The following is a 27,318-nucleotide window of genomic DNA, read 5'->3' as shown; positions in this document are numbered from 1 at the left end:
GAAAAACAAACAGTACCTGTTGGGCATTTGCTTGCAATAAATCTCCAAGTCTTTGCACAAGCTCTGTGAAAGTTGGCCGTTCTTTGGGATCAACATGCCAGCAGTCAAGTAATGTTTGATAACTAGAACAGATCCAACAAACAATTAATTGTTTGACTTTAAAATAAATAATGATGTTAATTATGTTTTTAGTGGTATTGTAAAATAAATTTTAGGTGGCATCGTTAAATATTATGTCCTGAAATGGATGTAATTTTTACAGTGATTTGTCTAAGGAGGAGTCTATTTTAATTCTGAGGAGCAGTCGTACTGGACACAAACCATTAACTCTGTTTCCCTCTCCTAAGATCCTGCCAGACCTACTGAGTTTCTCCATCATTCTCTGTTTGTTTCCAGGGTCCGCATTATTTTGTTTTTGGTTTATTTTAAGTTGAGTTTAGTATTAATTGAGGTTCCCTTATGTGGATGACATTAAAATGTTGGAGAAAATCTGCTACATAGCACTACATAGGAACACGAGTCAGTCATTCAGTCTGTTCTGCCATTCAATTAAATCCTGGCTGACCTACACCACAATTTTATTTACTCACCTATGCTTCATACCTCAGTTTTGAGATGTTCAATTGACCAGGGCCAAATTTTGGCAACTGGAGTAGGTACTTAAATTGGAAAATTTCCGGACTCCCTGAACTGGCTTCAGAAAGCAGTATCACAAATCATTTGACTTTTGCTTGGGGAAATGACTGTACAGACCTAATTACCATAGAGGCAGAGTGTAAAAGGCCATCGGGATAGTCAAATGCTGAGGCAGACTGGTTAGAGTTCCTGCCTCAGTTCTCAGAAGCAGTTAAGCCCTCTAACACTTACTGTCACAATCTTCCTCATCCCTAACTAACCCCACGGCCCCTCATACCACCCATGCTGTCTCCAAAGTCAGTCACTAATATCCAGCATTGGCAGAACTCAGGAACCACGTGCAGACGAAAACAAAACTTACAATGAAATATAGCTGTCACTTCTGACACATTTGATAGTGAAAAAATCCAATGCTGTATCAATTTCAAGCAGTTAATTTATATGAAAACAAACTCTTTTTCTGTCCATAGATAAAAGAGCTAACAGCTAGATTGAACTGTCAACTTTGAACTCAGAACACTCTGCTGGGATAAACCACATTTTGATACTCAGCCAAATATTCATAGCAACAAAATGGTAGCTTTTAGGAAAACGTCAAAGACCTTGATTGAAGTTATATGATCAAATACTGAAATAATTTTCTAACCTGTGTCTGTTGGCCTATTAATCAAAACAATCCAGAACACTTTTTAACAAACTCTCACTTTTTTAGTTAAAGAGCAGGGGATTTTAAAAGTCTTCTTATTAAGACAGAGAAACAGACTTACTTACCCTTCAAGAATAAGTGTTTTTGTCTACTCCCTCAAATCGTGACTCCCACAGTGTGCACTAAGGCCCTTGCAACCACCTAAATGGGGTTTATTTTAACATAGCACTAAATCCAATGGCCTTGTTGAGTTCAAGTGTCTCTCTTACATGATTCACATTCCTAATTTCAGCAACTCTTTGAAGGGGAGAATTACAGGTTTTCACTATTCTTTGTGTGAAAATGTACTTTCTGCTATCAAGCTTCTAATTTTAATGTTGGCCATTTGTTTCAATTTCCCTTTGAATTTAAGGAGGGTTGAGAATTAAACAGTAGTAAGTAATGTGTTGGAATGGTTAAGTCTAAAGATGACACAGACATATAGATTCTTAGTTGCAGAACATAATGAAGCATTTCTCCCCTCATAAACTCACTAAACTTGAACATAATGCTTATCCATTGTGAATCAAATTGTTTCATCTACAAGCACAGAGACTGGTCCTGAGGAGCCAGCAGGACCTGCAATATCAGCAACGTGGAATTGGAAGCAGCAGCAAGAAAAGAGAAGCAAGTGAAAAGTGAAGAAACCAAGAAAACCTTAATGTGGGTGATTGCCAATGGAGACCATGGGATGAAGACTAATGATATTCACTGGAAGATCCAAGAGAGGAAGGAGGATTCTTTTAAGGGGGACCAATAGGTTGTGGAACACTTGACCATGAGTGGAATATTTTTGTAGATTAGGATATCATTTAAAAGGAATGGGGTGCATATTGGAAATGGAAGAATCAATTAGAAGGCATGGAATCACAAGAGAGAGCTTCACTGGGGATGGTCCTAAACCTACTCCTAACTTTTCAATCATTCTCTGAAAACTCTCCTTTATTGAGTCTAACCACAGGGAATATTAAGACTGAACACAGTTTAGGATGATGTGCAGTGTGATAAGTGCCCCAAAACCAAACTGCTGATCTATATTTTCTCTTGGTTTAGTTCAGAAAAGCCACAATGACTTCTATTTGAACACACTATTAGTGCATTTTAAATTATTTTAATCTGTTTGTATTTTGAATTCCCCATTCCTATCTACCCCCCCAACAACCTTTTATTCCCTTGTTTAACAAGAATCAATCTACCTTCACCTTAGAATTATTCAATAACCCTAGCCCTAACTACTAGCTGAGGCAAAGAGTACCAAAATCACATGACCCTCAGAGGAAAAAAAAAATCCCTAATCTCTGTCCTAAAAGGGCAACACTTAAAATTTGAACAGTGCTGCTCCTGGTTTTTAAACAGTGCCCCTTAGAGGACACATCCTTTCCATATCAAGTCTATTCAGGACCAATCAAGTTATCCCTCAGTCCTCTAAAGTCCAATGGAAGCAGATCCATTCTGTCGGACCTATCTTTATAAGATTACCTGCAGGTCCAGGTATCAATCTAGTATACCTCCCCTGAACTGCCTCCAATGCCATTTCTTAAGTAAAGAAACCAAAATGGTATTCAATATTCAAGATGTGGTCAAACCACTTGCCTTGTATAACTGAAACATAACCTCTTACTTTTAAGTGGAATTCCTCTCGTAATAAAGGATAGCATTCCATTAGCCTTCTTGATTATAAGCTGTACTAACTTTTGCAGCTCATGCACTAGATATCCTCTATTCTTCAGAATTCTGCAGTCTCTCTCTTTGTCTTTATTTTGACCACTCACTCAACCTACCTTTGTCCATCTGCATGCTCCATATATGCTTTTCACAACATACTTTCCTATCTACCTGTGTCATCTGCAAATTTAGAATCTTAGACTCCCCATACTGCAGATAGAAGCCATTTGGCCATCAAGTCTGCACCGACTCCCTAAAGAGCATCCCACCAGACCCCATGATCCCACATTTACCATGACTATTCCTCCTAGCCTGCACATCCCAGTAGACAATGGGCAATTTAGCATAGCCAATTCACCTATCCTGTACATTTTTGGATTATGGGAGGAAACCAGAGCACCTGGTGAAAACCCACGCAGACACAGGAAGAATGTTCACACTCCATGTAGACAGTCACTCAAATCTAGAATCAAACCTAGGTTCCTGGCATTGTGATATAGCAGTGCTAAACATTGTGCCATTGTGCTGCCCTTTAGCTACCATGTCTTTGCTTCCCTCAACTGAAGCATTGATATAAATTATACAAAGTTGAAGCCAAAGCACAGACCTCCAGGGAACTCCATTCATCACATCCTCTCCATTTGTGCATACTGTCTGTATTCTACCAGCCAGCCAATCTTCTATCCATGTTAATATGTTACACTCTACTCAATCAGCTCCTAATCTGTGCAATGACCTTTTATGTGGCACCTTGTCAAATGCCTTCTGGAATTTCAAGTACAGAATGTCCACAGGTTCCCCTTTATCCACATCACATGTTACCCCTTCAAACAACTCCAAAACATTGGTAAAGCATGTTTTCCCTTTGACAAAGCCATACTCACACTTCCTGATTACCTTGGGTTTTTCTAAAGTACCCAGCTATAAACTCCTTAATTACTCACAGTAGTCGCCAAGCTAACTAACTTATAGATTTCTGTTTTTTGCCCTCTTCCTTCTGGAATAGAGGTCTTATATTTGCCACATTCCAGTCTCATGGAATCTTTGCACAACTAGCAAATTTTTGAAAATTGACAGCAACAGATCTATAAATCTCATTAGTCACATCTTATAAGGTTTTGAGATGATGTCCATTAGGACACAAGGTCTTATCAGCTCATAGCTCCATCGGTTTGCTCAGTACCATTTCCCTAGTGATTATATTTTCACCAAGTTGCTCTATCTCTTCCACCTCCTGATGTATAGTTTTTACTGGAAATTTTTTGTATCCTCGATAATGAAAACAGAAACAAAATATTTGTTCATTTCATCCACCATTTCCTTTTATCTACAACTCCCTATCCTCACTCTGAGGACCAACACTCATTCTAGTTAATCTTTTCCTTTTTAAATACCTGTAGAAAATTTTGCTACTAGCTTTTACATTCCTTGCTAGCTTCCTCTCATATGCTAATTTCTTTCTCCTGATTAATCTTCTGGCCATTCTCCAACATTCTTTATATTGTATCAATCACTGAACAATCATTCATCTTCGTGCAATATGTTTTTGTCTTAAACTAATGCTTTCCTTCACTTCTTTAATTAACCAGGGATGGTGGCTCCTTTTCTTTGTAGTATGAATATACTTATTTGACATATTTTAAATATCCCTTTGAAGGTCTGCCACTGCTTCTCTTTTGATTTGTCCCCCAGCCTAATATCCCAGTTCACCTCAGCTAGCTTATCTTCATTGCCCACATTGTTCGCTTATTTAGGTTGAAAATATTAGTCTTAGACCAGATGTTAAATCCAATCATATTGTGGTCCCTGTCACCTAAGGGTGCCTTTACTCTCAGGTACCTTTACTCTCAGGTACCTAATTACACAATATCAAAATTAGTATAAACTGCTCTCCGGTCAGTTCTAGAACATGCTGCTGCCCTAAGGAGCTATCTCAAAAGTATCCTATGAACTCTTCATTCAGATTACCATTACATATAAACTAGAAAAGGCAGAAGAGCCAATTAAAATGACCCGTGACTTTTGCTTTCGCCTGCATTACCACCACCCAACCAATGTTGTGGTTAGTTAGGGGCCCTGTGGACATTTCCTAACAGTGAATTCCTTCCACTCCTATTTTTCTTCTCTACCCAAATCATTTCTCCATCCTGATTAGCTAAACCAAGATTATGTCTACTGCACCAATTTGATCCTTATGCCACTGAGTAAAATAACAGGCTCCAATGACAACACTGGAATCTGATCGGCCGCTTCAAAGAGGGACCCTGCCACTTTCCAGCAACCTTCTTTCCTACCTTCTGAGAGCAGGTCAAAATGAAAGATTGTAGGAAGGGAGCAGGATATCGAAGGGTAAATTGTCTGAGCAATTTCAACTTCCCACCTACCTAGCTTCCATCATCACTACAGTCTTTCTGCTTTGATCACTAACTCCAGTACTTCCTTCCATGTTCTCTGTATAATTAACAATTTCTACTGTTCTCTGCCGTAAATGTCTTTCATTTGATCTTATAATTACATTTCTTCATTGTCTACTTATTAAACCCTTGTATTTATATAGCACCTTTCACATCCACCAGATCGTCCAAATTTCAGTCAATTAAATAGCTTGAAGTTTACAATGTGGAGTATGCAGCCCACAAATAGCAAAGTGACAATGACCAGATAGACCTATATTCATCAAGTTGATTGTGGGACAAATATTGGCCAAGAAACTGTGGCTAACGCCCCTCTTTTCTTTCAGAATATTAGAGATGTGGCCATTTATGTCCACTTTTTAGGCCAGACAGGGCCTCAGTTTAATGCCTCACCTGAAATATGGCAGTATCAACTTCCTCAGCACTGCACTGCAATGCCAGCTTAAATTGTTGTGCTTGGGTTCTGTCGTGGAACTTAAATACATAAACTCCTTATTCAGAGGTGCAGTACTACTAAATAAGGCACTGTTCACGCTGCAGCGCTGAGACTTGTTTGCTGCTTTCTGATCTGTTGCAACCTTTCATTATTATAGTCATGACTATTAAATCACTCAACATAACCACTGTGTTTTAACGAATACAACATGAATCTTTGATGTTGCAGAAGAAACTTAACTTGCTGCTTCAAAAACAGAAATTGCTGGAAAAACACAGCAAATCCGGCAGCATCTGTGGAGAGAAAGCAAAATCAATATTTCAGGTCCAATGACCGTTCTTCAGAACATATTCTGCCTTCTCTCCCCAGATGGTGCCAGACCTCTGAATTTTTCCAGCAAATGCTGTTTTTGTTTCTGATTTCCAGCATCCACAGTTTGATATTTTGAAACTTTTTGTTAATTCATTTAGCAGGTAGTTACCGATAATTTAACTATAATACATATGCATTATAATCAGGATTATTTTTATTGGTTTTCCAACAGTCTCTCACATGCAGATGTATAACGTGCTCAAACAGTAAATTAATGATATAATTTCTACCTTTGTCAATTGTTAATTCATTAGAACCATTCAGTAATAAGGTCCCATCACATAATCAGACAGGTTTTAGTGAGTACAAATGTTGAATTTCTGTTCAAAGGACAGTTGTGAATCAGTGGTTATATCTTGCAACTATCAGGATGTGAGGTGTGACCTTGTTTTTTCCAGTTTCGAAAATCCTGTATTTCTACCAGTCAACTTACATTTCTGGAGTTGAATATTCAGGAGCTCGCATCCTTGTGCCCTCTCTCAGTCGTCTGCAAAAATCTTCATCAATCTGAACTCCTGGGTATGGTGATGCTCCTGAATTCAACATGCAGATAAATTCTTATTTGAAATAAAGCTACAAGAGTCACATCTAATTCTGTCATTTCCACCATGAATATAGCTGATAAGAATACTGTGCTAAGTGAGAGCTGCTTGTGAAGATTACCTTTGGACTGATTTTTTTTCCAGTGTCAGATCTGACAAGGAAATGGATGTGAGTAAAATTAGCAGGAGGGTAACAGAAATGTCAAAATCACACATCAAGAAAATATGCAGATGTTTGGTGCAGGGAACTTATTGAATTTCAAGAATCCAATATAGAAAATATCAAGAAATAATGCATCCTCACAGTTTAATACAGGTATGTACCACTCAAAGTCTTACTCTTGTGACTTGTACACACCAGCCTATAAAACTCAAGAGTTGACAAATGACTGTAAAATAGAATTTTACAGGCAGAATTTTAAGGTGATTGGAGGAAGGTATAGGGGAGATGTCAGAGGTAGGTTCTTTACACAGACAGTGGTGGGTGCGTGGAATGTGCTGCCGGTGGTGGTAGTGGAGTCAGATACATTAGGGACATTTAAGTGCTTCTTGGATAGGCGCATGGATGATAGTAAAATGTAGGGTATGCAGGGTAGTTTGATCTTGGAGTAGGATAATAGGTCAGCACAACATCATGGGCTGAAGGGCCGGTACTGTGCTGTAGTGTTCTATGTTCTAGAAGGCAACTTAAATACAATACACAAAATACTAGCAGTCCTGAATAAAGGCCTAGGACCAGGTCCACTGCATCAAGACAACTAAATAATTGAAAATCCTATGCAGCATATTGAATTCCAGAATTTGAGTCATGTTTTGGCTGCATGCAGCAAAATTGTTTTCCATGACATCTTACTTATGACATGCAAAGCAGCAGCCAGACATGATCTTGCTATTTCTTAAACTTGTCATGGCTTACACTACAACTATATTCAATATTCCGCCTGCTATACTCAAAAGCGTTAATGAATACAGTTATTAACCAGCTGCTTTTGCCCAGCACAGCAGCCACCTTCATTTGGACCTATCTTGAGGTATTTACTAAAACGTCTTATCTGGCTCCAAGTCATTTTGAACATATAATGGTTTCTGTCAATACAGAGGATTGTTGTAGAATGAATCATCATTATTCTTCACCTTAAAATGACAAACATTGACTGGCAGCTCCTATCATCCAATCCCAATCAGGTTTGAATCATGATCCTGTACTGCAGACCAATAGGAAATGAAACCCAGGAAACAGTAGACCAAATTAGGGCATCTAGGAAACTTCAGGAATGGATTGAGTAAACCAAACCCTGGGAGATGGTTACATGAAGGGTACTGAATACCTGGATACACAGGAAAAGGAAAGAATCAAAAACTCTTGGATTTCTAATTGTATCCTATGGCTTAGTTCATTTGATCATTCCACAAATACTTCTATAATTTCTACCGTTCATCCCAAAAGTACTTCAGTATCTACTCTCCATTGATTAATTATGAACATCCATGGGTTAGGCCAAATAGCTAACCCAGGTCATAGCACTGGATGATTCAAGCCACAGTCAATGCACGTCATTTTAAAATAGGGAATAAGGGACTTATGTCACACAAAATAACCCAAATGCCAGAAGTTGCTCTATTTATCAGGCATAAAAGCTATTTTAGTCGGTGTTAAGTTGGAGGAAACAGCTGATTTTCTGCTTAAAATGCAAACAGCTATCAATAATGCATTGCAATACAGAACTGACTGTCAGAATTAATAAATGATCAACATGTATAATAACGCATTACTCTGTACAATGTATTGAACTTAGATTTTGAATTATTTACTACTTATATTCAGTCCAGCTATTAAAATATTCTTTATATTTTGTTGGAAGGGGCCTTAAAATTCAAAGGCTTTTAATCTGTCCATGTACTAGCTTCAGCTCATCAGGTATTTCTTCCAATGTTTCATTTAAGTATTTTCAATTGGAGACCACACCCTTTTCGTTCATAACCAGACAAATTAGAGGGGTTAGCATTTCACAGTCCCTTAACTTCATGCAGGCAACATTTAACATGGTCAGTAGCTATGAAATGGTATATTCAACTTCTGTGCTAATCGCTGAATCTCTAACTGTGCTCCAAAAATTGGAACCTACTGTTCCACTGTGCCAAAAGGCTAATGTTTAATAGAAAATGGAAAACATGGACTTGATATAATGGTTGTATGCCATGGAAATATTTTTGGTAGAATTCAATGGTTTCCATAATTTTTTGAACTAACAAAAATCATAAATGAAATGACAGGAATGGTTCTCAGATATGAATTGTACTTGGTTCTGGGATCTGGTTCATCAAAATTCTTTTCTCATCTTTTATCCTTCATATCATCAATTCTGATTGACCCCAAATTTTAAATGATTGGATTTTCTGATGAACTTGCTACTTTCACAAAGGGATGGAATTTAATACAGATCAAAATATAAGCAATAAAGTGCAGTAACACACTAGTAGCATCTGTAAAATGAAAACACAGGCTAACTTTTAAAATCCAGAGCGCTTTTATGCCCATGCATCCTTACCTCCTTCCTTGGCTTTGCGTTTATTTCTTTCCACGTATCTGCTTCAAAAGTTTCTCCACAGTAAAGGTGAGATATAAATAAAAACTCTTTTTACTGCTATAACTGACTAGACTTGCATTTGAGGTGTTAATCTATCTTTTCCCTTTGAGGGTGTTTATGAAGCTTCTGCCTCATTCCTGTCTCCTTCCCACATCTGCCACTGCTAAATAAGCAGTAAATGCAGTTCGTAGTCAGTTAAGTATTTTGCACATTAAACTTGCAATGTGTGTATGTTTCTACACCAGTTCATGGCAACAAATTAGGAGCCATCACAACACTGTGACTCTAACCTAGGAATCAAAAACCTATTTGTACAAGTAAACTTATCTTCCTTTAAAATGAATATCCTTGCATGTCATTATGTCATCCTGAAGTATCCTGTGTTCTGTTGTCAGCGATATACGTAGATATTATGACATACCTAAGGAAAATATTTCCCACAGCAAAACTCCATAAGACCAGACATCACTTTGAGTATTGTAGATTTTGTCAAATATAGATTCAGGGGCCATCCATTTGAGAGGGAGCCTTGCCTGTAAATAATGATGAATAAAAATTATTGAATTGACTAGCTTCTTAACTAAGTTCACTTTTAGTTGTCACTTTACATGCAATGTCATTAAATGAACTTACATCTCCCTTTCGTACATAATCAGGATCTTTGTAAATATCTCGTGCAAGTCCGAAGTCACAAATCTTAACTACATTGTTCTCAGATAAAAGGACGTTTCTTGCTGCCAGATCTCGATGGATGCACTGTAATAAAAGAGTTGCACTCTCAAAACTCATTTCCTCAATCTTTCCCATGAATTTCCTGACATCATTATTTATACCAAAGTTTTTTTAGTAAAACCTCTTCCTTAATGATCCAAAAAATAATAATTTAACAATTTTCCTGGGGAAATAAGTAGGAAGTCTGCTCGAGTTCCTTAGAACATGCGTAAGAAATGTACTTGTTTTCAGAAATCACAGCTTGAAAGCAAGTCATTAAATGTAATAATCATGCAATGTAGGTCTGGATGTGAGGAAGAGCTGGCGTCACGTGTTGAGTCTCACAATGTGCCTTTAAGTGTGTCAACTTGGTTTACTTAAATGTTCCAAATTGGCATGTGGACAACAGGTAAGAAAACAAATGAAAATATTTGCACTCTGATCTTTCCATGACGCTTTCATAGTAGTTCACAACAAAGCACGGGATCTCCAGCACATGATAAAAAGCAATGATACTGGATAATAGAGAATATACAGAGCCGGGCATGGTATCACTGTACTGCCTATTAACTTCTTAACTATACTAACTAAATTAGAGAGGAGAGAGCTACATCTTCAGATTTGCTCCAAACTACTGTGAGATCCGTAGGTACATGATAATAAATTATTTATTAGCTAAGATTTCTAAAATGAAAGTTATAAATGCTGAATACATTATAGATCAATATATAATGTTTCACTTGAGATGTTTATTCATATTTGTTTACTTGTAGCACTTCTGTTTTTAATTTTATGATTTTATTAAAAGGTTACTATATTGATTAGTCAGTTAAAAATTTATATATTTCAATGAGATAGTTAATATATAACAGGCTACTATTAATGTTGGTATTCTTAAAGCCTTACAGCATTTTAAAGAGTAGATTTTCAACACAGAATTTTTAAAATTAATATGCATTTTTGTCAACTATTTAATTAATTATAAGCCATATTTGTTGGGCGAATAGAATTCCTGAACTTTTGGTACTGAACTTTGCTCCATGTCACACTTACATGTCAGCATCACAGTGTTCAATACCAATCATGACTAGTCAGTTTGTGCTCGTATGCAGCAAGATCTGGACAACATTCAGGCATGGGCTTAAAAGTGTCATATGTAGCACAAATGCTATAAATTCCAGGGAATGAGCAAACCCTAAAAAGAATCTAAACATTCAGCTGCACTACCATTACTGGTTTTCTCAGTTTCAACATCCTGGAGCTTATTATTTACCAGAAACTTTATTGAACCAGGAGGGAATTCTACATAGCGTACTGACCTCCCTAGTTGCATCGACTATCTAGAAGATACAAATCTAGAGTGTAATGAAATGCTTTCCATGTGCCTGGATGAGTGCCCTCCAACAATGTCAAGAAGTTCAACACCACCCAGAGCAAAGCAACCTGCTTGATCAGCGTCCCATCCAACATCAACACATACAAGCTGCAGTGTGTGCTTTCTACAAGATGCACTGCAGCAACCCAGCAAGCCTTCTTTGACTGAAATTTACAAACCCATGATCACTGCCATTTACAAAGATTAGGGCAGCGGATGCATGAGAAGAACCACTATCTCTAAACCACAATCTATCAAAACTTGGAAATATATGGCCATTCCTTCACTATTATTGGGTGAAAAACTTAGAACTCCCTCCCTAACAGTACCCTAAGTGTATTTACACCATCTGGACTGCAGAGGTTCAATGACAGGGCCAACGACACTTCCTTATTAGGGATATAAAACAAATGGTCTTGCCACATTCACATTCAACAAACAAATTATTTTAAAATGTGTTTTGGAATTATTAAGGCCTCTTGTTCATATGTTTCGATTCAGTAGCTATTGCATTTGATCTTTCCATTTTAAATTGAAACATTCAGATTTTGTAAATATTTTTAAAATAATATTTTTAAGAACCAGTTATGTGAATGAGTTCAAACTTTTCTCATTCCACTGACACAGCATCTGTAGTATGATGTTTGTTCATACCATATAATTTAAACTCAGAGTACTATCAGAAAAAGGTAATCGCGCATTACCATGTCAAATTGTAACATAGCAAAGGGCAAGTTGAAAACTAATTTGTTTATTTAAAATAAAATCATGAATCAATATTCATTAGATCATTGAAATAAAAGCAAATAACTGTGAAGCTAGCGATCTGAAATAAAAGCAGAAAGTGCTGAAGAAACTCAACAGGTCTGGCAGCATCTGCAGAGAGGGAACAGAGCGAGCATTTTGAGTCCCAGTGACGCTTAGATCATAGAATCCCTACAGTGTGGAAAGAGGCCCTTTGGCCCAACAAGTCCACACCAACTACCAGAGCATCCCACCCAGACCCATCCCCCTATAAACCCACCTAATCTACACATCCCTAAATACTATGGGCAATTTAATCCACCTAGTCTGCACATCTTTGGACTGTGGGAGGAAACCGGAGCACCTGGAGGAAACCCACATGGATACAGGGAGAACGTGCAAACTCCACACAGACAGTCACCCGAAGGTGGAATTGAACCCGGGTCCCTAGCACTGTGAGGTAGCAGTACTAATCACTGAGCCATCGTGCTGCCCCAGCACTTCTCTAGCACAAAAACAGAAATTGCTGTAAAGCTCTGAAGAAGGATCACAGGACCCTAAATGTTAATTGTGACTTCCCTTCCACAAATGCTGCTGAGTTTTTCAGCAATTTCTGTTTTTCTTTTTGTTATCTAGTTTATTATAACGTTCGGGTTTTGCTACCTTGGATCAATCTTTAGGTTATTGTGACAGATTAGAAAAGTGGCAAGAAATTATTCGTAATCTCAGTCAACCTGTGTTTCAGAATTTCTCTTAGCATTGTATTCAAACCTTTCTTGATGCCAGGAATTCCATGCCTCGGGCCACCTGGAAACTGTAACTGATCAGGTCCTCCATGGTAATTGGTCCTTTGTACAAGTCATCAGTATCTACAAAATTTTTTTTAAGAAGAGAATTTTAATGTTAACTTTTGAATTATTTCTACAATCAGTGGTTCAATAATAAAAGAGTTACAATACCAGGTAAAAGCTGTAAGATTTAACTCTATAGTGTATCTGCAAACTTTAAGTTACTATTCTGAAGAAAATAAATTAGTGGTTATCTGTAAATGAACAGGGGGTAGGCCAGCAGAGAAACCTCACCAATTCCATTGTATGCCATTGTTTCATTGAACCAGGATGTGAGCAAAAATAATTCTGATGCAATGTTCAGGCATCACTTTATTTCCTTTTCTCCACTGATGAGAGTTTGACCTGCTGGGTGGTACCAACATTTCTGGGTTTTGTTTCAGATTTCAAGCCTTTGTGGTTTGTTATGTCATGGCCAACAATAACATTGGTTTGGTTGATTTAACTGGAAACATGGGGTCAACATTACCAATTCAAAGTATTCAAACATACTTTTGACGTGCTCCCATAAATGTGAACATGGTGGTTCACAACAGCAACAACTAAATCCTTCTCAGCCATTCAATAGTGATTTACAAGCACTATTGCTTTTTATCCTCTCCAGTATTCCTGGAGGCTGTAAATCAGAACTGAACAGAAAGAATTGATTCTTAACATGCTCTTTTGCAATGGAATTTCCTTTTAGCAGTTCTGACAATATTTTCATCACCATCAAAGTGGCAAGCAAACAAAAGCTTAGGGTCATACTTGCAAAGCATTTTTATTAATTAGCTTAAGCAGAGAGTGTCATGTATAAATCAACTAGATTTGTGACACCCACTGCTTTAGACTCAAAACATGGAGGTTAGCACTAATCAAAATGGCTGGTAATCAATATCATCTATTTCACTGCTTTCAGAGTTTGAACTCATTTCATTTTTTGATAGAAATAGTACAGGTTAAAGTATATTGAAGCGCAAGTTTTCTCAAAACTTTCAGATATTTGCAAGCATGTAATGTGTAATTTGAGAAGGATAAAATTACAGTATATATTCTGGCAGACCCAATGAGGAGGTATCATCAACATGGGAATTTTCTCCAGAATATTGTCATCACTGACAGTCTGTTGATTTGGTGAGTTACTGCAGTAAAACCTCAGATCATGTGGTGAATTTCCAGCCAAAATTGGCAGCAGCAAAGTTGCAGTATTGCTGATGTTTGTTAACTCCCTTTCACCTCACAGAGGTGATTAGTGGCAAAATAATAAGGTGAGGTTTCCTCCCTAATGTTCTGAAAACCTCGAGATAATCTGATAAGAAATATAATTGTCATTCATAGCACACCATGTATTTTTATTCCTTCCCAAAACTGAAAGGTGTGCCTCCTCCTATTAAGAATATCCCACGGATGTTTATTACATAGATAATCAGCAAGGACATCAAAGATACTCAGTCCAGTGTAAAAATAACTTTGAAGGCTGTAAATCAGGAAGGAATCAGTTCATACCCTCCTCTTCCTCTTCAACATCACTTAGAGTTTTGTCTTCATCAAACCCAGAACTTGTGGAGCTCTCAGAGCTTGTGACGCTAGCCAGCCTTTTCTTTTTACCCTCCATGGAGGTCTTTTCTTGAATGGGGTCAGCCTGCAGTGTAGTTTCCTATGCAGATGGAGCACATGAAGAAAGCTTAGAAAAAACAATATGTTTTGAATAAAAACAGCAGCTCTTTACTAGAGCAAAATCTTACATTTTCTTATGTTTTACCCTCTGCCCATCACCTTCTAGCTCACTCTGCAGCCAATTGAAACAGTTATATAGAGGTCTAATTCCTTTAGTAGTGTTGGTTCTAAATCATTGAAAGGAGCTAATGTTAGGAAGGTAAATACAGTTTTTAGAAAGTGAATACGCGATACAAGTGACTGTATAATTTCACAAGATAAACAACTTTAACCCTAACCCTACCTAATAGAGTGAAATTAGCATTTTTTTCAGCATCACTGAAGGATTTTTAGTTGTGGGGCACAAAAGACTTGACAAAACCTAATTTCAAGTCTAATGTTGTGAACCCCTCAGGAGGCCAGCAAAATGTCCCATCTGGAAATTGGTTGGATCCTATTTGAGATGTCCAAGAAAATCTCCTAGAAAGGGATGTTGCCTGGGCTGGAGGAGCTGCAATATGAGGGACGATCAGATAGGCTGGGTTTGTTTTCCTTGGACCAATGAATGTTGAGGGGAGATCTGATAGACGCTTACAGGTCGGGCATCCTTTGTCTGAAAACCTTGTTTGCCAGACAAAAGATATTTTTGGTTCTCAGATAAATTTACCCGTTACAATCATTTGGACAAAAAGCTTTGCTTTGCTAGAACGGACCTGAATGGATCTAAAAAGCAAAGTTTTTTCCAAAGAACCTGAACTCAGTGAGTTTATTCGGGTCCACTTTCGCTAAGATCTTTGGTTCCTTGGTCTTTTCAGTTTTTGTACATGCGGATAAAGGATAGCTGGCCTGCCGAGGATTGTGAGGGGCATTGATCTGGTGGATAGGAAGGGACATTTCCCATTAGTAGAGGATTCAATACCAGCAAGCACCAATTTAAGGCAAAAAGGTAGTGGCTAAGAAGAGAGTTGTGAAAAATTTTTTTCACCCAGAGGTTGGTAGGGGTCTGCCTTGCTCACTGCCTGAAAGGGTGGTTAAGTCAGAAACTCTCGTAATATTTGAGCAGTATTTATATATTTACTTGCATTGCCATGTATAGGCTAAGAGCTAATGGATTGGTATGGTCAGATTTTTGATGACTGGTGCAGAAAAATGAGCTGAATGGTGTCCTCCTGTGCTGCAGGCGTCTCTGAGTCTTTATATATACAAATGATGGGCTTGTGATTTTGGGATGCCTTGAGTACAGTGGGTGTAAGGCTTGCACTGCTACATTTTTCTAGATGTATATGTGTCACAGGCAGTTTAATTTTTGTTTTAAATTAATATGGAGCCGGAAGGATGAGGAGAGACTAATCCCCTAGATATTTGGATAAGGCTGAGCATAGTTTTTCCCCAGTCTTTATACGCATGCCATTGGGTGCAGGGATTTTACCCTGTGACAATTTGATGCCTGAAAGCAGCCTAAACAAATTCTAGTCCTGTTTCTCAAAATGGTGTGACACACATTCTGGGATACTCTTCTACATGAGATGGTAGTGAATTCCTGCTCATGCCAATAGCAAATGTTAAATATATAAAGCAAATATTGTCCTTCAGTCATCCCTTGTTATTATATTTTCAGTTTCAAAATTTCTGGTAAGTGGCAACCTAGAAACAAATACATCATGGAGAATTCACCTGCTGTGCAAAAACATACAACCTGTGGACATCTATTTCAAATCACAACATGGGATCTCAGTAGTTCAGTATTAAAAATAAAGATCTTTAAGGTACAATCACCTTGTGCAGCACAAAGTTATTTCTCTTGCTCTTGAGATAGTTGGAGAGGTTGCCATATTTACAATATTCAACAATTACCATCAAAGGACCTATAAATAGAAAAATGAGACATAATGTAAATCAATATAACTCTTAAAAACAATTCCTTGGAATAAGACATTGACTAATTCTCTAAGTTTGTTATCCTAACTACTGTTTGTGTGGTTTAGCAAGTTAGAAATATTCTCCTTGAGGTTTGATAACTTGCAAAATAGAGAGGCTTTCTACCTCCTTCACAAATTTAATTAATTTCTCAAGAAAAAAAACTGTTTCAAAAATATATTTTTAGAAACTTAAAGTTCAACATTTGGTGCCTTGACAGGTCTTTCCCAATGCGTGATAATTTTGAGCCTGAATGCTGATTCATGAAGTTTCCTAATCCGACTTCTACTCTCAGTATCCTCAGCTGCTCATCTTTGAAGCAGAACTGGGCAAGTTTCTGGGTTCAGAATCTAAGCAAAGAAATTTTTTATTAATGCTTTATCTGAAATGGATTGTGAAACTCAAGGCATTTTTTGAGAAGCCAACAATCTACTTTGGATAATGTAAAAATAACAAATTTGCCTTATATGGTATTTTTAAATGAGGGGCTTGAAATCTAAGAAGCAGTAGTTAATCTTTCATTGTGAAAATTTGATTCTGTTTTCTTACATGTAAAGAGGGACAGATATGAAACAAGTGTGCTCTAAACTGAATGTTCTCGGTAGGTGAGTGAAATCATGACCTAAGAGGTATATATCAAGTGATTTGAAACAAACCATCTTAGAGACCAATTAAAATGGAAACATCACCCCCAACTTTTGGGGTCGAGCCTAATATGCTGGTGATCTGAATATTAACAATAAGTACTGCAGACATGAGGACAGAGAGTTTATCAGGCAACTGAATGTTTGTGGATATGGCGCCAAACTAAAGAACTCACTTGGTGACACCACATCCACAAACATTCACTCCCTTCACCAATGCTCAGTAGTAGCAGTGTGTGCTATCTACAGCATGCATTGTAACATTTTACCAAGACTCCTTGGACAGCACATTCTAAACCTGCAACCACTACCAACTAGGAGGATAAGGGCAGCAGATGCATGGAAACACCATAAACTGCAAGATCGCCTTCAAGCTACTCACCATCCTGAGTTGGAAATGTGTTATTGTTCTTTCACAGTTACTAGGTCAAAATCCTGGAACTCCCTCTCTAATGACATTGCGTGCTTAACCACACCAAGCAGTCTGCAGTGGTTCAAGAGGCAGCTCATGACCACCTTCTCAAGGGCAACTAAGTATAGGCAATAAACGCTTGATAAATCCAGCTAGAAAGCCCAAATGCCCTGAATGAATTTAAAAAAAAACTCAAATCTGGTCACGGTCACCAGCCCCACAAAATCATTCAAGCTACAAAGTCTAGGTCAGTGCTAGAGGAGACTGATGACTCTAGTTTAACCACCAAGACCGTGACCTGAAGAAGTTCAGTGCTTAGATATGGGCAAGAGATTTGGGAATTTTTCACATCAGTATTGAAGGGCCATATTTTAGAGCTCACACATTTCATTATTGTTGTTAATATGCTTCATAATTTCAAATTGTGATTCCAAATGCTGAAGTCTTGATTGCATAGATAGTGATAAAGGAGAAAATAATAATTCTGACATCCTGGATATGATTTCCCATGGTAATCTCCCATCCCCTTTTCTTCATAGGCCTGACCTGATGCATTAAAAAGGACATGAGGTGACCTAAAGAACTCTGGATCTGCTCACCCCTCCAGTCTGGTTTCCATTCTTCACTTCAATGTTTGCATGGTGTTGAACTATTCAACAGAACTGGGATTGAGAGCAAATAAGCAAAACTGGACCTGAAAACTAAAGTGCATCCAAAATAATTCCCAGTACTCTTCAAATAATATTTTCTATGTTCACACTGCGAAGTGGGAGAAATTGGCCACGGGGAGTAGATTGAACAGGGGTCTGGTTTTACACCCCAAGCAATCCTCTTTCCATAGAAGTGAAGGGAAACCACACATCAACTACATGTAATTTTTTGGAAAATATTTTAATGTAAACCATTGTGTAGAGTCAGGAGGAGTGGAAGTGTTCCTCCAATGTGATATTTCAACTCTCCTCCAAAACTACCACCATATCCTACCTAATCACTCACCTTTGGACACTGCCAGTGAAGTAAGCATCCGACATCAGATGAACAAGCCGCCTACACATCAGATGTTAACTACATCCAGAACACTAATTTCTAAAAGTTACCCTAATAAATTTATCCATAAGCAAAACTAGAATGAGGTAATTATGGAAAGCTGAGGCGAACTACTCCCCTCAAACATCTGCTACAGTATTGCCAAATCTTCATGTTACTGGGTTACTGAAAGAAAAGAAGTATATTGTCAGGAATTCTACCAAAATAGCAGCTTTTTAAAAAGCCAAATGTTTCACAAACGGAAGTGAGGTTTCTTATGTTTGTTGCTTGTAACAAAGAGATGAAAGTTCTTCCCAATTGTTCCACTTACATAGCAAACAGAACAAATCTTCCCCACTGATTTAGTTCACTACAGGTTCTCCTTCTAATAAAGCAAACTAATTTTGAACTCAAACATTATTGAATATTTTGTTTTGTGTTATTAATAAATTTCATTACAATCATAAGGTTACAAACCTCCATGTCTGGTGCATGCTCCTAACAAATTCACCACATTCAGATGATGTCCAATATGAATCAAGATCTTTAGTTCTGACATTAAAGCTTTGTATTCACTGGCTGTTGCCCCCTCTAGGAAGAAAATAATCTTAAATCATTTAAAGAACCATAATAGTAATGTTTAGTTTGGTCATTTTCAAAATCCTGCTGATAAAAATAAATGAAAGTTTCAATTGTTGTCTATAGATATGCAAATGCTAATGCAAATTTGAAACATACACATAAAGAACTGGAAAAATACTGCAATCATCATCAATATTGATGACATTTCCCATTTGCTATTTTTCCATTCTTTAATTTCCTGTCCATAAATGGACATAAACTTCATTTGGCAAACACACAGGACTCTAAATTGCACAGAGGTTCTGCTGCTCTAGATATTTGTTGTTACTGAGAGGTTCCTGGTTGTCAACTTCCCTCCATCCACTGCAAGGCAGATGATGGTCAGGAAGCAAAACAAGGGCTGTTTAGCAACAACATTGCTAGAGGCCATCCAGATTTAACTGTTGCAAATTACAAACTGAAGGATGTGGGGCCAAAATATTTTGCAGCAGAATCTCAAACACTTTCAGACATTTAACTAATAAAGAGTTTTATCCCTTAAATGACAGAAAAGCAAACTGATTCAATATTTATCATTTTTTTTAATTATTGCAATCATTATCACCATCCAGTATGATCAGAATCACATTACCTTTCAGCATTTTAATAGCAACAGTCTTACATGTGGATGATTTATGAATGCCAAAAGCAGAAGCTTCCACAACCTTCCCAAAAGCCCCACGACCAAGAGTTTTACCTGTTGATCAAGACAGGTAAAGACAAGGAGATAATAAAATAAATATTCAAATAATTCAAATACAATTATTTCCATCCTTTCTAAAGTTTACAAAGCAATAATCAGGCTGAGAACACTTGTGTAACAATTCAGCTAAACACTGGTGTTCCAGTGATAGAGTAATATTTGCATAGTCCTCTTCTTGAAATATAGATACCATAACAAAAATCTTAACATATTATCTATGAAGCAATACTTTCATAAGATCTCCAAAGATTTTTCTACCATATTCTTGGATATGGAGAAAGTGGTGGCAGCAATTGTACTAAAAATAGTTACAAGCAAGTTAACATAACAGTAAAGGCAACCACTCGCATATAATTTCATGTATGGATGAGAAATGAACTGAAAATATTTAACTACCCATATTGTTGATTCTTAATTTTTATCAGCTTTTGGGGCAAAGTTTCGCCTTGTTATTTAACAATGATCAGCTTCAGTTCCAATTAAGATAGAGGACAATACCAAGACAAAGTCTATCAGTCAAGCTTTATAAAAACTGACAGTCTCAGGTTCTAATATGTAAAAAAGAAAATGTTTGAATGGTTCTGTTATATTTTGACCGTGAGTGACAATATGTCCAACCTATAAGCAAGAAAGTCTTAATATCAAGAAGATCAAAACACACCTCAGCTATAGGTTCATTCATTATCAAACATAGAGCATAACAAAATTTCAAGAAAGTTATGAAGGCAATGCTATTGTACTCTACCTGAAGTGAATTTCAAAAAACAGTGATGTTATGAATGTATTTGCAACTACCTATTTAGTAGCAATTGTAGTCTAATAAATGGACTATGTCTTCTCTTTGAAAAATAGCAGAATATTAACTTATTGAATTAAGAGGAAATAATTATCAGAGTGTTAATATTTGTCAATGTACCTCCACTGTAACTTTGGGGTAATGGAACGACAGGGAAATTATCTGAGATACAGATTCAGGAGATCCTTCATCATTATTTTTTATATATAAGGCCACGATAATGAGGGACAGGTAACCAATTTGAACTGCTCACAATGTGAATTCCAATGATCTCAATTCCACAGAAAGTTGGGAACATCTTCAGTGGCCAGGACTGAGCACGTTTTGAGGTGTACCAGCTTCTCTGGCTGAAGTCGCTAATCTTGCAATACCTTATTTGCTGCTCATTAACCTTCTAAGGAACAGGGATTCAGTGACACAAGCATACTGAGTACATATTAAAAAAAAAGCTTGGAGCTAAGAATTGAAACTTTATTGTGAATTTAGCAAACTGTCTGCTCTTGATGACAGTGAAAATTTAAGTCAAAGCCAATGTCGTTGTCTTGTCTCCAGTTTATTCATCTTGTGTATATTCTGCTTTGTTTCCGTAGCACCTAGTCACAGAAATTCATAAAACACAGGGAACAACGATGATTCTCACCCAAACAAACAGTCTTTAGAATGTGGTTCTGTTATCAATTTAACTTATAACTTAAGTTTCCTGTCTTAAAATACATGAAGGAACTAACTTTGTTTTGACAAGGAAAACAGTTCAAAGTACTGCTAACTTCAATTAGACACATATATGATTGAGATATGCAATGCAGGTCCTGGGTTCAATTACCTTTCTACTGAGTTAACTGATTCTAACCAAGAAAATAACTGGCTACAGTGCTCTTGGATTAACAAGGGAAAAGTCAGCAATGACTCCCAGTCACAATGATTATCCAGAATAAGATCTGCTGAAAATACATCTTGCATTATCAGGCCTGGGTGTGAATGTACTGCAGAAACTACAGACTGCTGTGGGTTTTTCTGGATTTTACACATAGCGGCTGTATTGCAAGTACACCCCAAAAAAAAAGCCATCACAATTTTGCCCCATGACTCACTATGATCCAAATCTGCCCTGTCCTGCACAGAAGACATGACGATATCTTCCTGAGTTTCCAGCTGTTTAGAAACCCTGTAACTTGCCATGACTATGGGACTGCTAAACATACATGATGGTCTACATTTGGAAAGAGATCATTAGCAGGGAAAATACAAAAATCTATTATTAAGGATGTGATTAATGCTTAGAAAATAATTTCACGATTGGACAGAATCAACATGGAATTATGACAGGTATCATGTTTGAGATTTTTGAGGATGGTTGTGGTGTATTTGGATTTTGAAAGACTTTTGGTCAAGTCCCACACAAAAGGTTAATAAAGAAAATGGAAACAGATGGCAATGGGGGAATATTAGCATAGATTGAGGATTGGTTAACAGCAGAGAGCAAATTATATCAATGATTTGGATATGGAGGTCAACTGTAATATTTCCAAGTTTGCAGATGATATAAAACTTGGTGAGAGTTCTGAGGAGTTTGCTCAAATGCTTCAAGAGGTTCAAAGCAGGTTAAGTGTGGGAACAAAAGCATGGCAGACTGAACATGATGTGGATATGCACGAGGTTATTTCTGAAATAGTGAAAGATTAGAAAGTGTTGATGTCATTGTTCATAAATCATTGAAAAGGCAACACGCAGGTGCAGCAAGAAATTCGGAAGGTAAACAGTATGTTAGTCTTTATCACAATTAAGTACAGGAGCAAATAAGTCATCCTTTAATTAAATAGAATTTGGTGTGACTATGCCTGAAGCATTATGTGCAGGCTGGTCCCCTTGCCCAAGGAAGGATATACTTTCCATCAGGGACCGCAGTGGAGGTTCACTGGACTGATTCCTGGGATGAAGAAGAGTCATATTGAACTTGGAATGTTAACTCTATTCCTCTTTCCACAGATGTAGCCAGACCTGCCGAGTTTCTCTCCAGCATTTTCAGCTTTTATTTTAGATCTCCTACATCCACAATGCTTTGCTTTCATCTGGGATGGAGGGATCGTCCTACATGGAGAGATTGCAGAAACTGGACCTGTATTCTGCAGAGTTTAGAAGAATGAAAGTGATTTCATAGAAACATAACTTTGTTTTGGAGGGATGGACAGAGTTGATGCAGAGAACCTGTTTCCCCTAGTCATACCTGACATAAAGGCCTAGAACCACGGGACACAGTCTCAGAATAAAAAACAACCTAATTAAGCCTAAGATGTAGGAAAAACTTCTTACTCAGAGTGGTGAATCTTTGGAATACTCTATCCCATAGGACCATGGAAGCTCAGTCATTAAGTGGTTTAAGTCCAAGGTTGATAGATTTCTACTCACTGCTAACATCAAGGGATATGAGGCGATATGGGAATATGGCATTGATGTAGATGATTAGCCACAATCGAGCATGGCAGTGTAATTTCAAGGGGCTGAATGGCCTGTTCCTGTTCCTGTGTACCTACAACAGATACTGGCTAAATTCTGAAATACTGCTTTAAGTTGCTGCAACCTGGCATGTTGCTATTTTTTCTCACCAGGGCATTGTCTTTCTGATAACTATGAAGTGGTAACAACACATAACTTTACATGCATATCAGCTCTAGGAAGCATCTGATTATATCAGTCATGACAGTCAGTCAACAGCTCATTTCTACATTAGACATCTCATTGGTGACCTGTTCATGCACATTTCTGACTTGATGCAGTTTCACATGGATTCAGATCTTCAGTGGCCTTGTCATTTTGAACCAATGATATTGTTATTTGATTCCAATAACAGAGGCTGAAGATTGATTCAGCATTGAGTACCACTAGGAATATTGTGGAACAGACCATAAGAATGTTCAAGACGCCTTTCTGGTGCCTGGACAGGTCAGTAAGATCTCTACAGTTAAAACCACCAAGGTTTGTGAAAATTGTAGTGCTTTGCTGAAGCCTCCATAATTTGATGATAACCAAGGAACTGGCACTTCTAAGAACAGAAGGACAGCATTCTGGAGCCAGAGTTCCCAGTTCATAACAAATAACCACAATAGAGAGAAGAATATGTCTTGATAACCTGCTATCAGTGGCACATATCATCAGACAAGATATTATCAACTTCGTCCAGTAAAAGAGTATCTTCAGGTGCATTGAATTGCATACAGTATTTGACACAGAATCAGACCATTCTACCCAATTGGTCTAAGCCTCCTTTCATTCTAATCATCTCTTTTCAACTTGCCTGATATCTGTCTAGATCCCTTTCTCCTTATATGTTTACCGATTCCTTAAAATGTGGCAACGCTATCCGACATATGACAGCAAGTTCCATGTGTTTAGTACTGTGTGTGTAAAGAAATTCCTCCTCAATTCTTTATTTGATCTCGTGGAGGTAATCTTTTACCGATGCACCCTTGTTCCAGACTCAGTCAAAGTGGAGGCAGTTTTCCATGTCCACCAATTCGAAACCCTTTATAATTTTGAAGAATTAGATCACACAGAGAAAATAGCTCCATCCTGTTTAATCTTTACTGATAAGCTTCAGTTCAGTCAAAACTCCCCGGGTGGGAGATCAGCCAGGACAGCACTGAAATAGCTGAGTTTGGCAATAACATTATTGTAAACATTGTCAAGGATTTGTAACAGTAGAAGGCCTGAGGCAGGGACAGAATTGGGTGATATTACAGAAGTGCAAGCATGTGTTCACTGCTTTTGTATATTTTTATATTGGATCTGGGCATAGCGCCAGTAGACACTTTGAGATAGAGGCTATAAATTTTTTGTTACATAAGAATATCAAGGGATTTGCTGATAAAGTGATAACTGGAATTGAACAAGAGGTTGAAAGGCCTGCATTTATTCACATGTGGCCTTTTAATGTGCTAATATGTGAGTCATTTTGACTGATTTGTTAAGAAAAAGAAATACAGATGACTGTCACAAATTTTGAGATTCATACCTTTTCCAAACCAGCATGACAATTTTGTGCTCATACCTAGTTTCAGCCTGTCTCGAGGAAACTCCCATTTATTATCATCATAAGGAAGGTGTTCACATTGCTCATCGAGTGGTACTTCATCTGGATCCATTATGATTGACAGGTAGTCGGTTTTTATTTCTGCTGATCTCGGCTAGAAAACCAAAACATGAGAAATCACATTCATGCAGGGCGGACATTTGTCCTGCAGATTTTTACAGTCTTCATGCCAATACTCATCATCTTAATGGTTAGTAGTTGGAAAGAAAAACATTGTATCATTAAGCATTATGGCTGAAGTAACCTTCAGGGTTCAACAGACTACAACAAAACCACTAGTATGATTCATTCAGAACTAAATGGCATCTTTCACTGGACTAATTAGCAGTAAGTTATGTAGCCTGTCAGACTGTCTTGATTAAACAGCAGGCATTGATAAAATAATCATGCAATGTTAAGGCTTATTTAACAAGAACAATTATAGATTTATAATTTTTTCTGGAAACAAAATTGAAAGTGTTTTCAGTAAGGAAGGTAACTTTTTGCAAAATACTGCAAATGTTTGCTTTAGAATTATATTAGTCAAATTGACATAACATTCTATTAAAAGTTAACAGGTGGTTATTTTTAGGTAATGTTTTAACATTTGTTTTGATACAAGTTAATTTCAGAAGTTTTTTTTTAATGGACACGTTCCGAACATATCTGCCTATAAAAAATCTTGCGTATTGCTGATAAAAGACACATTTTGTCCAACCTGTTTGATCTTGAACTCATCAGGATAATTTGTACGAATACCAATGTAAAGGGAAAACATTTATAACGTATGGGTGGAGAATGCTAATGGGTTGGCAACAGGGATCTGATTAGCAAAGGCATTGCCATGGATAATGCACTGGGTAGGCGACAAATGGCAGTTGACCGACAACCTTTGTTTGAATTTTAATCAGGCAAGTTGACTCTGATTGGTCAGGCATTACCATGGGAAATACACCAGAGAATTGACATCACCTATTTTGTTGAATTGAAATAGGTGCAGTGTGTACAAGTTCATTTCGTCTGCAGAAAACATGGCCTTGTGTACTAAGATGTACAGGTCTAGACAACAGAATTGGATCTTCTGAAGCCCAACTGAACCTACTGACCAGATGGAGCAGTTGTGTCACCTCTGCCTTGGGCTCTTTTAGATGGATCAATAAACATTTCTACAAGAAACTTCCCAAATCTTGAGGATACATTCACACTTGTTAAGGATGATGTGTGGCAGTCTGGACAGGTGGAAGATGAAATGGCCATGGTGGCTGCCAGAAAAGTGAGCATGCATGTGGAAGAACTACTAATTGTGGTGACAGTCCGGACCAACTTTCAGGGAATGAAAGGCTTTCTTGTTGACGGATCTCCCTGCTACTCAATGGAGTGTTACCGATGGTGCCCTGAACCTGGTGGAATCCAGCCAGATGGAGGCAAAGCCTGCCTCTATTAAGGGGGGGTATCATTGATCATTGAGATGCAGTAATCTGCAGTTTGCTTCTGAGATGATACTAAGATCCGCAGCTCATCCTTGGAAGGATCCACAGCAGAAGTCCAAGGCCACAACAGTGACTTTGTTGGCTTCTGGCAGCACATGGAGAGCATTGCTGCATACAGTGTGAGGTGTTCAGTGTTGAGGGAACAAACATCTGCAAGCATTTTGCTGGATGAACCTAGTTTCCTCCAGCACTGACTCATGATCATCTCTAGGTAGTTCCATCTCCAACAGTAGGTCAACATTGAAGATAGGGTATTTGATGTCCTTCTGCTCTCCTGAGGCCACTCTGCCCATCCTTTTGCTGCTTATCATCAGGGACCCAAAATCAGACTGCTTGCTCCTATTGCCAACAGCCGTCTTCCTTTTCGGCAGATGGTTGCCTAATTGTTCTTGAAAGTCTGGCTCCTGTTCCTCTGCTCACTTCTCACTCTACTGTCTTCTTTGTATCTTTCTATCCCTTGTTAACTACCCAGTCCCCCTTTTGCCACAACTCACAATGGAGCCAAGATGATACTCTGTGGCAGCCATGACTGAGTCTTCACTCCTTACCTAGCCGCTGGTAGGTCTTTATTGATTTTAAACAATATGTTTTCATATTGTTGTCTCTGCTTTGGGCACTTCGACCAGTTTATGCATTAAAAACATTTTATCCGGGCATTCTATTGGCGAGGAGCACAAAGGGACACAGAATTCTATTTGATGCTCAAATTTATTTTGTTAAAAACAAAATACTCCTATTAAAAACACCAGGTGAGCATTTCACAAATTCACACAATATTTACTCTCTATCTAGCGCTATCTTTCTGAGAAAGGATATTACCGGAAACAATCCATGTGTTTGAACTGGACTGTTGGAATCTCCTTCCTCTCTGACATAGGGCTGCATCTCTTCCACAAAGCTGGGTTTTGCAGGGATCATGGTGAATCTTCACTGTCACTGTCACTGTCACTGTCACTGTCACTGTCACTGTCACTGTCACTGTCACTGTCACT

General features: G+C 37.8%; 1 protein-coding gene across 1 annotated transcript in view; it reads right to left on the bottom strand.

The window, feature by feature from the left end:
* Positions 1 to 27,318, bottom strand: part of flt1 (fms related receptor tyrosine kinase 1) — a 157,869-nt gene that overhangs the window by 17,810 nt on the left and 112,741 nt on the right. The window contains exons 17-26 of the mRNA XM_048597647.1: positions 24,816 to 24,951; positions 19,864 to 19,968; positions 19,128 to 19,241; positions 16,428 to 16,516; positions 14,502 to 14,652; positions 12,940 to 13,037; positions 9,972 to 10,094; positions 9,760 to 9,871; positions 6,642 to 6,741; positions 17 to 122 (exon numbers count right to left, since the gene is read on the bottom strand). Coding sequence (XP_048453604.1) covers positions 17 to 122; positions 6,642 to 6,741; positions 9,760 to 9,871; positions 9,972 to 10,094; positions 12,940 to 13,037; positions 14,502 to 14,652; positions 16,428 to 16,516; positions 19,128 to 19,241; positions 19,864 to 19,968; positions 24,816 to 24,951 — 1,134 coding nt within the window. The remainder of the gene's footprint in view (positions 1 to 16; positions 123 to 6,641; positions 6,742 to 9,759; positions 9,872 to 9,971; positions 10,095 to 12,939; positions 13,038 to 14,501; positions 14,653 to 16,427; positions 16,517 to 19,127; positions 19,242 to 19,863; positions 19,969 to 24,815; positions 24,952 to 27,318) is intronic.

The sequence above is a fragment of the Rhincodon typus genome, chromosome 6 (genome assembly GCF_021869965.1).
Source record: "Rhincodon typus isolate 14 chromosome 6, sRhiTyp1.1, whole genome shotgun sequence".
Lineage (NCBI taxonomy): Eukaryota > Metazoa > Chordata > Chondrichthyes > Orectolobiformes > Rhincodontidae > Rhincodon > Rhincodon typus.
The sequence above is the reverse complement of the archived record's forward strand: the minus strand, read 5'-3'. Positions and strand labels throughout refer to the sequence as shown.